General features: G+C 39.5%; 1 protein-coding gene across 7 annotated transcripts in view; it reads left to right on the forward strand.

The window, feature by feature from the left end:
- clip1a (CAP-GLY domain containing linker protein 1a) overlaps window positions 1-15460 on the forward strand; it is a 30636-nt gene extending 15176 nt beyond the window's left edge. For 5 of the 7 annotated variants that reach the window (XM_050050177.1, XM_050050182.1, XM_050050185.1 and 2 more), the window contains 16 exons: window positions 345-461; window positions 745-793; window positions 923-1006; window positions 1139-1295; window positions 1464-1629; window positions 2187-2402; window positions 3626-6079; window positions 7622-7759; window positions 7849-7955; window positions 8142-8262; window positions 8380-8423; window positions 9293-9410; window positions 12375-12525; window positions 12664-12716; window positions 13954-14084; window positions 14372-15459. In XM_050050177.1, coding sequence (XP_049906134.1) covers window positions 345-461; window positions 745-793; window positions 923-1006; window positions 1139-1295; window positions 1464-1629; window positions 2187-2402; window positions 3626-6079; window positions 7622-7759; window positions 7849-7955; window positions 8142-8262; window positions 8380-8423; window positions 9293-9410; window positions 12375-12525; window positions 12664-12716; window positions 13954-14084; window positions 14372-14591 — 4326 coding nt within the window. In that variant the 3' untranslated portion in view covers window positions 14592-15459. Of the gene's footprint in view, window positions 1-344; window positions 462-744; window positions 794-922; window positions 1007-1138; window positions 1296-1463; window positions 1630-2186; window positions 2403-3625; window positions 6080-7621; window positions 7760-7848; window positions 7956-8141; window positions 8263-8379; window positions 8424-9292; window positions 9411-12374; window positions 12526-12663; window positions 12717-13953; window positions 14085-14371 lie in introns of all 7 variants that reach the window. The other 2 variants (XM_050050181.1, XM_050050183.1) reach the window with 2 other exon arrangements.
- Window positions 15461-15505: the final 45 nt, after the last annotated feature.

Raw genomic sequence — 15505 nt, forward strand, 5'->3', positions numbered from 1 at the left:
ATACTCCTAGCTGCTTGTTTCTTCCCCTTTCTGCCCCTCTTTAGCTCTGGCTGTATGGTGTAAAATGCATCACTTCCAGTGCACCAGTGCAGGAATGTCACAACAGACACCAGACACCACAACTCCAGCATACTGCAAAATACAGAGAACTTTCCCAGGCGGCGAAAGGCTTAATCAGCATTATTGTGAAAACTTGTTTGGCAAGGGCTTGAACGTAACGGACATTCATTTTTATGTTAAAGTCCCCCACTCCAGCTTTAATTTTTTGTCTTGATGAGTATATTCCTTTGCTTGTTTGTTTATCTCTTTTGTCCACTGTAATTTTTACCTCACGTGTGCTATAGGTTAGTGAATTGAGCTCACAGTTGGAGGCCCAAAAGCAGGAAGTCCTCTCTTTACAGCAGAGTCTGACAACTGTGCAGAAGGAGAAGGATGCCCTGGGACAGGAGCTGGGAGACCTGGTGAGGCTTATGGTTTAATTCTGGATGTGGATACAGTACGTGTTTTGCATTAGGATTGAAAATTAGGACTAATTGAAGTCACTGGTCGTTTCATGTTCAGTGGCCTTTGAAGAACAAACTACGTTCATCATGTCTGGCATTTCCCTACTGCAATGTCTTGTATATATCTGCCAACATATACTGATATGATACTTGCAATGAGCTAACATCCACTTATATATTGCCTCGTACAAAGTGTCAGCTGATTTCACGACTAAATATGCAAATGCATTTTCCTCCACAGAAACAAAAGTCGGCTGAGGAGCAGACTAAATCATCAAACACTATGCAAGGTAAATGACTTAGACAGTTGTAAAAGTTTAGTTAGTCATATGTCTTTGCAACTGAAAAAGGCAAATTAGTGGCAGCGGAAAAACCAAAGGCCTCAAGAATCTAAAATGTAAGATTTTTCTTTTTTGCAGAAACACTTGAGAAGCTCAGTCAGAAGGAAGAGCAATGCACGTCTTTGACCACCGAATCAGAGTCTCTAAAAAGTCAACTTGCTGGTGAGAACATTACAAGCTACACTCATGTTAAGTGTTTTATATAAAGCTTAGTATGTGATATGTTTTTCTTTCCTTTCTTATTGAATTTTAATCCTTAAAACCTCTGAACAAACTCGTCTTGTCTTTATTCAGGGCTGGAGAGGAAGCTCAAGGCCGCAGACGAAAAACTTGAGCAGCTTTCCAAGGATAAAAGCAAGCTGGAAAATGATATTTCAGACATGATGAAGACCTCTGGTGACAGTTCTGCACAGCTGACCAAAATGAATGAAGATCTCATACAGAAAGAAAGGTACCACATTTCATTAATCTTTGCTCATATATTACATCATTGCTCCACCAGTCCTGTCAGAACTGGAAAGTTCTCGCCTTTGTTGTAATCCATGCTGACATTGATTCAGTTATCTAACTCATCACTGAACAACCTCCTCAAATGGACTCTCTTTTTGTCATCTCTCAGGAGACTTGAGGAGTTACAGAGTCAGCTATCAGAGGAGAAGGAGAAGGTTGCACATTCAAATGAACAACTCCAGCAGGAACAGTCCCGCAAAGAACAGGAGCTGAAAGAGACCAGAGAAACACATCAGTCTGAATTGAGTGGACTTCAGGAGAAGATCACTAACTTGGTTAGTATTTTTAGGCAGTCACAAAAAATGTGTTTGTGTTTTAGAATTAAAGTTATATTATGTAGGGATAGTTGGTTACTGTTTGTAAAGAGTGTTGCCAGTGATAGTGAAAGCCAAAACCAGATCCTCTCTAGTTTTGGAACGAGCTTTGTCCGTTTGGCATTTCGCCTTACTATATTTGTGTGACATCACCTGTGCGTTTTGCCCAGAAACATCCCGAATACAGCAAAATAAGAAGAAAATACAGGCAGAGGGCAGAGTCTCAGCAGATAAACACACCACCACACATTTCTAGTGGTTTTTAAGTGCTGATTAAGTAGAATTAATTTTATATGAATCTGTACACTCTCAAAATCCTACATAGTATGCCTTTAAATGTCAGTTAATTGAGGACTTACTGTCAATTTCATAGACATTAAAATGTGTAAAATTTGACTTACGATGCAAAATCATCCATTTTCAGATCAGTTTGACCTTCCGTCAAAAGCTGCTTCAAAACAAGTAGATAAGTGCTTTAATGTGATCAGTTATTTTCTTTCTTATTTTCTGTTTTCTAGGAGAAGGCTGTTAAACAAGGTGAGGCCCTGGTTGAGGAGCTGAAGGCTTCACAAGAAAAATCCCTCTCTCAGGCCTCAGAGCTCCATGCGAAGGAACTTGAGGCGCTGCAGAGTGAGGCTGACAAGTTGAAGCAGGAGCTCTCCTCCTCCAAGGACAAAACCAAGGACCTTGAGAAGTTGGTATCTGAGCTGCAGCCGTACAAGGAACAGGCTCAGGTAAGAACAAACCCTCGAAGCTACAGACACATTGGCTGAACTGATGTGTTTTACTTTTCAGCCAGTTACTTGTTTGAAGTAAAAAGGATTTTTTTATGTATTAGTGATTTTACTAATGTTGGATTATTGAAAATCATCAGTTCAAACAACTGTGCCTTAAACCAGTAGGATGTAAGCATCATCATCTATAATACGTTGCACCAGTTTAAACACTAAAACTGAATGTAAAACCAAATCAAGCTTTACAACAAAATTATGGGAGACAACATGCAACTGTGTAAGAAGTTTTGTCTTCATTGAACATCAGTGATTAATACATATTATCAACATTTTCAATTTCAATTACCCACCACCATACAGATTATTTGTGATGAGTTGCTCATTTTCCCCCGGACATAAAAGCTAATAACCTCCTCTTTCATATTCATCTTAGCTCTGTGTTTGATGGTGCCATGGGCTACATGCTGGCAGGGGTCCACCTGGTTAAAATTATATCTTAAACATATTTTGAAACAGTTTATGGTTATTGAACAAAGGAATTGTTGTAAAAAAACAATTGAATTACTAGTTAACCATCTAAATACTGTATGATTGGCTATTGATTTGAATTTTCTTTCATATTAAACAAGATGCTGAACACTTTTGCTCTGTGCCCCTGCTAGCATTGTTTATTAGCCCGATATTTTATTTAGGGGAACATTTTCACTTTCTAACAAAAAGATTAGTTTCATGTGTTTTTATATATCATGAAAGGCATTCATTGACAACATTGACTCCTACATCCTACTATTTTTTGTTTATTTTATAAAACCAATATACAAGAAGACACACAGAAAATACTAGTGCCATGCAAATTCCTGTAATGATTCAAGAAAGTGCTGTATAAAATGCAGCTGTATAAAGTGATCATAGTCATACACTCTGGCAGCCAGCAGCCACTCTTTGTTTATACACCAGTCAAATTTGTTGCCAACAATTTGTTTAATACACTTAATAGCAGTAATTAAAGGTTGAGGTGAAAATGTTCCATCTTATATGGTTAAAAACCATTGTGGTGTAAGCTGCGGTGTGATCTTTTGCCATTTTTGATGCTTCTGCAGCTTAACCTTTCCAGTTGCATATCACTTATGTCCATATCTGCTTGGTTTATTTTTGGATTCATCTTACTTTACCCTGTATATATATTCCCCTCCTTTTTTTTCTTTCAACTTTTATTTTCCCAGTGTCTTTCTGCTGAGCTTGACTCCTCCAAGCATGATGTTGAAAATATGTCCAAAAAACTGGAAAAGCAGAGTCTAGATCTGGAAAGTAAGTGTAAAGAATTTGAGGATGTTAAGGCTGAGAAAGGCAAACTGGAGAAACAGCTTTCAGAGGCGCAGACTAAGCTCTCTGCCCTTGAGATTACTCACCAGGAGCTCTCAGTCCAGCATGAAGAGCTGCGAGTAACCAGAGACAAGCTTTCAAAACATCAAGAGGAACTACTCGCCAACAACAAGAGCTCAGATGAAGAAAAGACTTCATTGAACAATGAGTTGCAGAAGCTCAGAGATCTTCTTCAGGAAGTTCAGACTGAAAACAAAAACCTGAAACATGCTAAAGGTGAGCAACAGGTCCAAATTGAGGAGCTTCAAAAACAAAATGCAGAGAAGAATGACTTGCTCCTAAAGCATCAGCAGGACATCCAGCAAATTGAGGCTAAAAAGAAGCAGCTACACGAGGATTATGAAGATGTCTGCAAAGAGAAGAGCCGGCTCGAAAACGACCTCAATGAAAGCAGGTCGAAGTTCACAAGTGAGAAGGACAATCTTATCTTAGAGAGAGACTCTGCTAGAAATGCCAAAAAATCTCTTGATGCGAAGAATGCTGAGTTGCAGGCAAAACTTAAATCCTTGAACTTAGAAAAAGAAGACCTCACAATGAAGAACACCCAGCTGCAGGCCCTCACAGAAACACTGACAAAAGAGAAAGTAGAGATGTCCTCTGAAATCAGTGCTGCTGTGTCGGATAAAAAGAGCCTTGAGACCATGAAGGAGGAGCTCCAAAATAAGCTCAGTGTTACTAAGAAAGACTTGGAGAGCTCTGTCCGTGAATGTGAAGAGCTAAAAGCCTCCAAAATGAGCCTGACCCAGATGCTTGAAGAGTTTAAGACAAGCAGTCAGGTGACTGATTCTGAGAGGCTTCAGCTTCTGCAGGAGAAAGAAGACTTACTCGCAATCCAAAGAAAAGTCTGTAATGAGAAAGAAGAGCTCCTTAGAGAGATAGAAGAATTAAAAGAGAAGCTTCAAGTCTCTGCAGAACAACTGTCAAAGTCTAACGAGAAACTTAAAGAAGCATTATCATCTTTTGAGCAAGAGAAGGAAGCATTTCGCCTTCAGGGTTCTGAAAGTGAGATGGCTCTACATGTTATACGAAAAGAAAAGATGAGCCTGGATTCAGCACTAGAGCAGCAGAAAATGGATTATGAGCGTTTGGCAGGGGAGAAGGGAGAATTAGAGGAGAAGCTCACAAAAGCCATATCTGACAATGATACTCTTTCTCTTGAGCGCGATAAGCTAGCTGGTGACATCCGAACAAGTAAAGACCAGTTGGATAGTTACACCAGAGCTAATGACCTCTTTGTTGAAGAGAAGTCTCGCTTAACGACAATGCTAGAGGAAACCAAACGCCAAAAAGAAGAAGTTGCAGCGGAGATGACGTCTGTGAAACGAGAAAAAGCCGACTTACAAAATGAGGTGCAGAAACTCAACTCTGATATTGAAGTTCTTAAAAAGGGCAAAAATGAACTGGTTCAGGAGCAGAGTAAACTAAAAACGGATCTTGAGAAGGCAAATTCAGAACTTTCTCAACAGGTTGATAACCTTACAAAAGACTGTCAGCGTCTGCAGTCATTGCAGACTGAAGCTGACAACAAAGCACAGTCCTCACAGAAAGAGAACCAGGGTCTGCTTCAGGAGATCCAGGAATTAAAATGTCAGATTGAATCAGTGTCAGGGGCCAAGCACCTTCTTGAGACCCAGCTACAGGCTGAGTCCACTGAACGGAATAAAGTCATATCTGACAAGGATGGTCTCTCCAAACAAATTGAGGAGCTGCAGAAAACTTTGTCCAAAGTTAAACAGGAGAATAAAGACATTTCTTCTAACCTTAAGAACGCCGATGAGCAAAAGAAGTCTTTTATGATGGACATGGAGGCTTTGAAAACACAATTAAAGCAGCAAGAGCAAGAAACCAGTCAGCTGACAAAAGATAAAGAACAGCTGTTATCTAAGCTTGAGGAGACGGGCAAACAGGTGACCTTGCTGACCACAGAGAAGGTAGACCTTTTAGCTGGACAGTGTAAATTGGAGCAGAGCTTTTCTTCTCTCCAGACAAGCCAAGAAAGTTGGCTCGCAGAACGGTCAAGACTCCTGGGAGAGATCGAGAAGATGCACGCTAGCCAGAAACAACTAGAGGCTGATATCAAGGGCCTTCACACCGATAAAGAACTTTTGGAAAAGCAATGCAAGAGTGCTGTTGCAGAGGCATCGGCTTCTGCCGTTGTGAAAGAGGAGATTTCCTCCAGCATCTCTAATCTAACAGCTCAGAAGGATGCCCTGCAGGTGGAGAGAGATGAAGCCACCCAGCAAGTCAAGCAGCTGCAGTCCCAACTAAAAAATGCCATTTCTAAGCAGCTTGAGGTATTCCTCCTCCTCCTCCAGTAGTAATCACTGACACACAAATACCGTAGAGTGGCTGGGGCTACGTCACCCTCTCACTGCATGCTTGCTGGTTTGTTTCCCTTTCCCCTTTCCTTTTATTCTCGTGTCTAACATTCATCTTCCATGTACTAACCGCTGTAAATGACCCTTAGCTCCCAGCCTTTGCCTGTGGGCTTATAACGTGATCTAACGGAAGGCAAAATTCTTCTGGGTTACACGACTGTGTAGGTCAAAGGTGATCTTTATTACACTCACCATCTGATGGTGTGTCATCTTTTATTTCATTGCATCATTGATGTTAATATATTTACTTACTAATATATATTCCACCATATAGTTTTTAGAAAAAACAATTTTTACATTTTTGGGGCTTGTGAAGTCTCTCTGAGCAGAATTACACAAAAAGTATGGAAAGAAATAGTTACATATATTGATATTACACAGCTTTAAGTTGTAATGAAAGGACAACTTACTTACTTTTAACAGGGCTTGAAATACTGCGTGCATTTGTACAGTAGTGCGCCAAAAATTTAAGCTTAGCACATAATTCTCAGCTCTACATGCACTGGTGCACGTAACTACTGAAAAAATGTTGTGCAGGGCTGCCAGCTCTCAGGCATTGACCATGAGATTCACACAGTTTGCACACACGCTCTGACAGGACGCAAACAGACAAGACCTAACAGCACAACGCAACAGCAGCAGTGTGCAAAACACTGCAGTCAAGCCAGCTGCCGCTTGGATTTTAATGTGCATCTGTTTGTGCTGTTGGTGCTACCAAAAAGGATGAAAAAAGACTCTTGTTTCAGCAATAATTAATCATACATCCTATGTTAAATAAGTAACACATTGAAAATTGCTTCATTTATAAACTCTCAAATATTAAATTAACATTTTTCTTAAGGAGTTTGCTGAAATTTTCAACATGATCCTGTTAGGATGACTCTGAAATTACAATTACACCATATGGTGCAGTAAAAAAACGGTTTGGTACAGGTAAAAACATTTCGGTGCATGTAATTTTAAAAGTTACATGCACCAGTGCATGTACAAAGAAAAAAGTGTTTTTAGCCCTGTTTAAAGTAAAACTACCACAAAAACCTTTTTTCCTATCTGACTCGTTACACAAGTTACAAGTTAATTGGTTGTCAGTATCCGTTCTGAGGCCACAGGTTGTAGAGTTCCTGTTCGTAGTATGCACTAATTATTGTCCTCCAACATGTTGATGTTTTTAATTCTCAACCAGAATGTACTCAAAAATTTCAATGAAGTAAGATTTGAATAGCTGATTCTTAATCAGTGATAGAGATAGATAATTAATGAAGCATGCAGTTAATTTATTAAATAATGTTAAAATCATTGGTTGAGTTCAAACAATACGATATGAACAGCTTCATCAAATGACCTGCAAATGTTTCAATCTGGCTAGTTGAGGTCATTAGGTGTTGATGTCACCCAAACATTTGCTGCTCTTAATTTGAAACTGTCCTTAGCAAATGTCCTGCTCGTGCACCGTTTCAGGCGACAGAGGCCTCCGGCAAGACTGCTGAGGCTCTGGAACAGCTGACAAAAGAGAAAGCCAGTTTGATGCAGGAGAAGAACGAAGCCCAGTCTTTGCTGGAAGAGCTCCGGAGCTCCAAGCAGAAGATGGAGACACAGGTAAGAGATGCTAATGTGAATTAAATTAAGTCTTCGGTATTCTCTTTTAGCTGCAGTTTCAGCAAATAAATATGTCGTTATTGTTTTAGCTGAAATCATTGGAGAAAAATAATTCGAAGTCCCAAGAAGATCTGAATGTATCCAAAGAGCTGCTTTCCATAGAGACTCAGAGGACTGAGAGTCTGAGCAAGGAGATGTGAGTATATCCTTAGTATTGGAGGCTGGTAAATCAGAAATCTGTCAGATTTAAGTATGAATAGTTTGTAAGTTGTTGGTTACAGTAAGTGAAGAGACATGGGAGAAGGAGTTTCTTCGAACCAGTATGTTGTCTACAGGAGTTGTCAGAATTCCTCAGGTGATTTTAACTTTTGTATTCATTCAGTGAGGAGCTTAAAGAAGCGGTTTCTGTGAAGACGCAGTCCCTGGAGACGCTCCAAGAGGAGAACAACAAGCTGACTCAGGAGCTTGATAAAAATCACAAAGGGCAGAGTGATCTTCAGAAGGTGCAACATTTTACAACTTTGTTTTTAGAAATCTTACATAGACCTACATGCATCAGACTATGTTGTGTTTCAGCTATTGATCCATGTTGGGTCTTATGTTTTTTTTTTTTTCCTCAGCTCAAGGATGAGTACTCAAAACTCAAAAAACAGCTGAAGCAAAGGTAAGAGAATGTATCATTTTGTGATTCGGGCAGTCTCTCAGATCTGTGCAAATTCACCAACATTTTGAAAGCCTGTTAAAATAAACACAAATGCTTTCACCTGTGTGGCACTTGCTGATATGCAGTGCTTTTATAATTAAGGAAATGGTATGTCATGCTGTTCTTTTCCTTCAAAGCCTGCCAAATAATGCCTTCAGGTACTATACACCTTAAATACTATGTGATGTTGGTCATCATCATGTAATAGTGCAAATAAATTAACCACATATATGTCGGCAGATAATTAGGAACAACCAAGGTGCAGTCACATTATATTTATGTTTAGTGAAATTTCCCTGCAAAAAAGGATGTGATGTCACATTTCTGAGCTGCAAATCTGCCGGCACCGGCTGGAGATCGCACCAAAACTGAAAACGCATGCTTCAAAAGCATCCGTTATTTGGGCTTCAATAGAAGTGAATGGGAAACAGAGCAAATATATGTAGTATAATTTAAAGCACAATGCATCCTTAGTCATTACACAAAAAGTAATTTAATCTACAGTCCCATCTCACCTGCTTTCACTACTGATTTTGCATGTTTGTGTGTTTGTCTGTCTTTTTTCCATTTATACTTTACACTATACTTTATTTATTTGCAGTCTTACCAACAAGTATACCAAATATTCTACCAGAGAAATAATGGCTCCTGATTCTCTGCATGTCTCTTTGACCTTTAAAATTTCCCAACATCTTGGATAAATTATAGTTTGAATTCCAAAGTTGGAAATCTGCTTAGAAACAGTTTGGTGAATTAGGGCCAGTTTTCCTCTGCCTGGTGTGACTGTGTACTCTGTCTCTGTGATTTAATTGGTATTGTGTATTTGCTAGTGAGAGCACCTTGAAGGAGCAGTTTGACAAGGAGAAGGCTTCCCTCCAACAGTCCATCCATAAAAACAGTGCCTTAATTTCAGAAAAGGACCAGCAGGTGGAAAACCTGAAGAGCGAGGTAAGAATCAAATGCACGATGGAACTCTCGTATTGTCAAGTGTTGAGCTTGCACAAAATGAATTGAAATGAATGAAGTAAAGATTTGAGAGCACCGAAGACAGATTTTTTTAAAAAAAAAATTTTAACTCAATTTTTATTTATTTTGTCAACAACAGTACAATGTATATCCATACAATTATCTTCCTTTCCAGCTGTATCCAAATACAGTTATACACATTCAAGTGTTAGTCAGATGCTTAAAATATTAAATGTCCACTCCAAGACGCATAGAGTAAAGAGAGAGGGGGGGACAAAGAGACAACAGCAACCATCACAGCAAGGAGACAAACAAGTTAAAAAAAAAAGAAAAAAAAAAAAGGGAAAAGGGGGAATGCAGTATGGAGCAAAAGTCAAACAGAGGGGTCAAGCAGCAATTCTCATTGCATTAACAAAGGGATAACAGAGCTCCATCGAACAGCAAAAATGGATCTTTGGAGTCTTAATGAGTATGTAATTTGCTCCATTTGATAAAGATCCCATACTTTTTGGATCCATATACTATAAGTGGGCGGATCTGGTTTCAGCCATCTAATGGTTATACTCTTTAATGCAGCTGTGAGCAATATATTCAACAAATATTTCTTGGCCCGCCCCTCCAATCCCTCAGGAATCACTCCCAATAATGCCACTGTAGGTTCCCGTGAAATATCTTGTTGGAAAACCACTTCAAGGGCATCAAATACCTCTCTCCAATAAGCACCTAATTTAGGACAGGACCAGAATATATGAGTGTGGGTAGCAATATGTGCTCCACAGTTCCTCCAACATGAACTTGAATGAGCTGGGCCCATCTTGGCTACTATTTCTGGTGTCCTAAAAAATCTAGTAATTATTTTCCACTTAAATTCCCTCCATGTATTAGAATTTGTAGCCAGGTGTGCCTCAGTGCACACTTGCCTCCAGGTATCCTGTGATATAACCTTGTTCATTTCCGCTTCCCATCTCTGCTTTATCTGTAGGGAGTTGTGTAGATTCATAGACAAAAATATATGGTATAATTTGCTAATTATTTTCTTATCTCTATTCCCTGTTTGTATTTCTATTAAGAACTCTTCTATGGGGGTAGATTTTATAAGTTTTGTCCATTCCTTGTGTGTCGTCAGGAAAGTTCTTAATTGTAAATATCTAAAGAAATCTGTCCTTGGGAGATTAAAGTCATTTTTCAATTGTTCAAATGTCTTAAGATTTCCACCATTAAGTAACTGCCGCAGATAAACCAGTCTATGGTCTGACCATTTTCTAAAACCAGTATCAAGGTTGTTAGGTGTAAAGGTCTTCATAAATCCATACTTGTTAACGATGAAATTATCTTGGGTAGGCCAAAAGATGATTGTATCTTTTTCCAGATTTTAAGAGTAATCTTAGTCCAATCTGCCAATTCTTTCATGGGTGTGTCTAGAAAGGGTAGAATTTGCATGGGCTCTGGGCACATACTTTGTTCAATGTTAAGCCATCTAGTATATGTGTCGTTCTGAATCCATGCTATTAAAGGCTTCATTTTTGCAGCCCAGAAGTAATATTTTAAGTTTGGAAGCTTAAGGCCGCCATCTAGTTTAGACAACTATAAGGTTTTAAGTCTAATTCTAGGGTGCTTTTTTTGCCATATGAAATGTGAAATTATTTTATCTAACTTATCAAAAGTTGAGTTTGGAATTTCTACAGGTAACATCTGAAATAAATAAAGCAGCCTTGGAAGAACATTCATACGGATACTTTCAACATGACCGATCAAGGAGAGGGGAAGCACAGCCCATCGTTCCAAATCACTAGTAATGCTCTGACTCATTTTACCATAGTTCGCTTCATACAAATTATGTAAAGAGGGGGGAATATATATGCCAAGATATTTAATACCCTCTTTAGACCATTTAAATCCACTCTGAAGTTTTGTACCTTCTGAGATCCTGCCGCTGACCTCCATAGCCTCTGTTTTGTCCACATCAAAGACAGATTTTTGAATGTTCGTAAACAGACAGAAGCACACTGATTTCTTTATTTCCTGCACCCTTGTGTCAAAATCTTGAGCTGTAATGATAAATTCTAAGGAATAGGAGATAAAAGTGGGTGCTTGCCTTCAGCCTTAGATAACCATTAAAGAGACGTCTTCAAAACCAGCCCAGATGTAACTTTCACCGTCATTTCCCTTTCACAGTTGTGAGACTAAAAAAAGAGCAGACCTTGCCATGTCATTTCTTACTTTGCAGAATCTGACAGGATGTCACTTCTAGGTCAGAAAGTTTGTTCCACTTTCATTTTGAGTGTGCGTGCAAAGGATCCTACAGTGTGTCTAACCCAAATAAAAGACATTAAAGATTGTGAGCAAGAAAAGTGCTCACTTAACATGCTGGTGCAGTGGTTAGCATTGTTGCAAGAGGGTTCCGGAATGGGGGAGCCCCTCTATGCGGAGTTTGCATGTTCTCCCCTTGTCATCGTGGGTTTTCTCTGGGTACTCCAGCTTCCTCCCACAGTCCAAAGACATGCAGGTTAATTGTTGACTCTAAATTGCCCGTAGGTGTCAAAATGAGCGTGAATGGTTGTCTGTCTCTATGTGTCAGCCCTGTGATAGTCTGGCAACCTGTCCAGGGTGTACAGGCTGTATACAGAAAACATGTAAACAACCTAAAGCACATAAGCAACAGACTATAACCCAAAAAAAAAGAAAAAAGCTGCTGCCAGACATACTGTATATGCAGAAATATTTCACACCAGTAATTGTCAAATTGAGGACAGAGCCAGAAAAGACGTGTTAAGGAGCCATCTGCACCTTTGCATCTCCCACATAATGGGGAAATAGATGGATACATTCACTTAACTTGGTCTTTGAGTAATGGAGTCTATGGATGACTCTGTATTGAATCAGGTTGGTGTTAATCAAGCAATTTTTTTCCCAATACTGAACAGCATGGGTTGTTTTTTTCCACAGCTGGCTGTACTGCGTGGGGAAAGTGCCTCAGTTAAGACACTGCAGGGTACAATTCAGGCCTTAGAGCGGGACAAGGCTAATCTACAGGACCGTGTTCAGAGACTGGAGAAGGACCTGGCTGCTGGGCCTGACACCATCAACAAGTCCTCAGGTAAGAGTGGGTTTACCTCATGACCACAGCTAATATGTCTGTTAGCATTAAGGTCAGTTCTCTGTGAGGTGACCTCCAAAAGAAAACAAGATTACCTAATGTACTTTTGCATTTCATTTAATCTTGTACCTGTCCCAGGTGATGCAGTTTTGGACCAACTAAGGGAGGATAAGGAGACAGCAGAGAGTCAGGTGCGTAAAGCTTTGCTCTCATCCAGAATAAAACTGATCATATGCCTGGATAATTTGAGGGTTTTTGCCATTCATGCATTCAGTGTGAAGATGCTTCCCTACCCTGGCCCATAGAACGTTCTGGTTTGACAACTACACAGTCTCATTTACATTTTCATCATATTTGGGGCAGTCGTACGGAAACAGTCTTTCTGAATGCTGTTTGTGAAATGACTGGGCTGCTTACTCAGACATTTACTAACATAAACTACTTTTGATGTAGCAGTAGACTCTGAATTTTACAGTTTACTGTTGACTCATGTAGCTGTTACAGTATAATGTTTTACAGAGGTGAAGTGGGTCTTGAAATTCATTAGAAGCATACCAAACTTCCGACATCATCTCAGCTTTTACAGTGCTGATAGATATCAACCTGTATCACAGTTTCAACCAGCATTTGACCCACAGTGGTGGGAGGATGGCGTGTGTCATCAGTCTCCTTCACTTACTTCTCATTTCCAGCCTCGTTAACTCTAAAATGTTATACTGTATTGTTTGTGTTGGTGATGACTTGAGTGTTGTCTGGCAGTAGATGGGTCTTAATTTGATTCTCAATTTTTTTTTTCTTCTCCCTCTCCTTCTCTTTCTTAAACTCCAACTCCTCTGCCCTGTCTCTGATGTTGGCAATGCTACACCACCATCAGGCAGCGGTTTGTTAATGTTTTTCATCAGCTTCACTTGTGCATGTTTGTCTGTCACCGTCACTGTGGCTCCTATGTTTCGTTCAGTGGATCACATTTTAGTTGGTGTCAAAACTACAGTGTTCCAAAGACAAATCAAGCTTGGTTTTTCAGTACCTTCAGCACTGAATAAGCTCTCTGATGAAATTTCTAGGAAATATTACTTAACTTAGTTCCTTAGCAGACATCAGATCTGTTAAAGATACTGTAACTCATCATCAGTGGGTATTTTATGGACTGTCCTTGTGACTCATTCCAAGTGTTGATTTTTCTTTGGTTGACGACTCACAGTGACAACTCACCACTCTAGTCACGATTAGGTTAATTATTTGTGGAATATGGCGAGGTATAGTCACTATTAATTATAATGGTATTGTCATAGGGTTGAGGCAAAGTCTTGGCACATAATACAATGAATAAATGTCACAGGGAGACCCTATATCGATAATAAAACAAATATTGTATTGGATAACAGATCATTCGCCAGTACTGATGCTATTTCTGCGTCACCTTTACAGATTGAGTTCCTGAATTCAGTCATTGTTGACCTCCAGAGGAAAAATGAGGAACTCAAGGACAAATTGGAGAAAATGGCAGCTGCTGCTCTGAATGGGAATAATCCAAGTGAGCTGGATAACTATGATGATAGGTAAGTCCCTTCCATTAGAGCTGGGTTGATTTCCATTTTGCCAGTTCGGTGTATGAGCTTAAACAGCTGACCCTGCATTTGTAATAATGTCATTATTAAGTGCGACACCTAGTGGTAAAATTCAGTATACCAGTCAGTTGTTTGGCTTAATATCAAACCGGTTTGAAAATTTTTAATCTGGCCCAATCCTACCATCTGTACCAGACTTTTTCCTGACTTAAAATAACATCTCTGTGGCAGAACAACTATTTTAGTTCCACACAAAGCTGCTTTCTTTTTCTCTACAGCCATGACAAGAAGAAGAAGCCTCCCCCAAGGCTGTTCTGTGACATCTGCGACTGCTTCGACCTCCACGACACTGAGGACTGTCCCACACAAATGCAGATGCCCGACTCCCCACCACACACCACCTACCACGGCAACAAGGGCGAAGAACGGCCCTACTGCGACATCTGTGAGGTCTTTGGCCACTGGACCGACGCCTGTAACGATGACCAGACCTTTTAAGCCTTTTTCCACCCTCGTTCGCACAATCAGTATATTTGCACATCATGTTAGATTATGCCGTGCTTTTTGTGCTTTTTGGGGTTTTGGTTTGTATGCGTGCATCTCGTGTGCTTGTTTTTGCCAAGCGTCTTTATTGTCCATGCCAGTCCTTAAGCGCTCTTACAGGAGAATGGTCTCCTCACAATCTCCTTCCGAAAAATAATATACAGCAGTTAACAATTTTTATTTGTAATTGTAAATGACTTTGGAGCAAAAATGTTTGATATTCTGGGTTTGTGTGAGGAGGAGATGTTATAGGTGGATGTATCAACGCGGGAGAAGCGATGATCTTCATCAGATCATTTAATTTATCAATATCCTGACATTGTTTGCACAGCTCGTTGGGAAATTACAAAGATAATATAGTATAATGAAAGGTGTTTATTTGAAGCTGTAAATTACTTGATTGAAAAAAATATCAGTTTGTGCAAAAAATGGGTGAGCTATAGTTTATTTTTTTATGCCTGGAAATAATATGTACTCTAAAGGTTTGATAGTATGTGTGTGATTTTGTGAGGGGTCGTCACAGGGGGGGAGATTTTCTCACTCTAGCCTGGAGTGGAGCCGTGAAACACAGTGCTGTTTGGCTTTAATAGGAACTTTTTTTATGGTCTTCATGAAGGAACTGATGGATGATTGTTTAAAAAAACAAGCAGTGAGACTAAAAGCACTTCACACTGACTGTAACTCCCTCAGTTCCAGTGAAATGGCCTTTCCAAAAGGTTTCTTTGCAAATAAAAAAAAAATCACATCTGGATGAAACAATGAAATACTTAGGCATTTCTTTCAAAAATGTTTTGAATATCTGTATAAAAATAAATGAAATTTATGTATAAATTAAAAATCTGTGTATTGACTGTTCAGTTAAAAGCACT

This window comes from Epinephelus moara, chromosome 8 (genome assembly GCF_006386435.1).
Source record: "Epinephelus moara isolate mb chromosome 8, YSFRI_EMoa_1.0, whole genome shotgun sequence".
NCBI lineage: Eukaryota > Metazoa > Chordata > Actinopteri > Perciformes > Serranidae > Epinephelus > Epinephelus moara.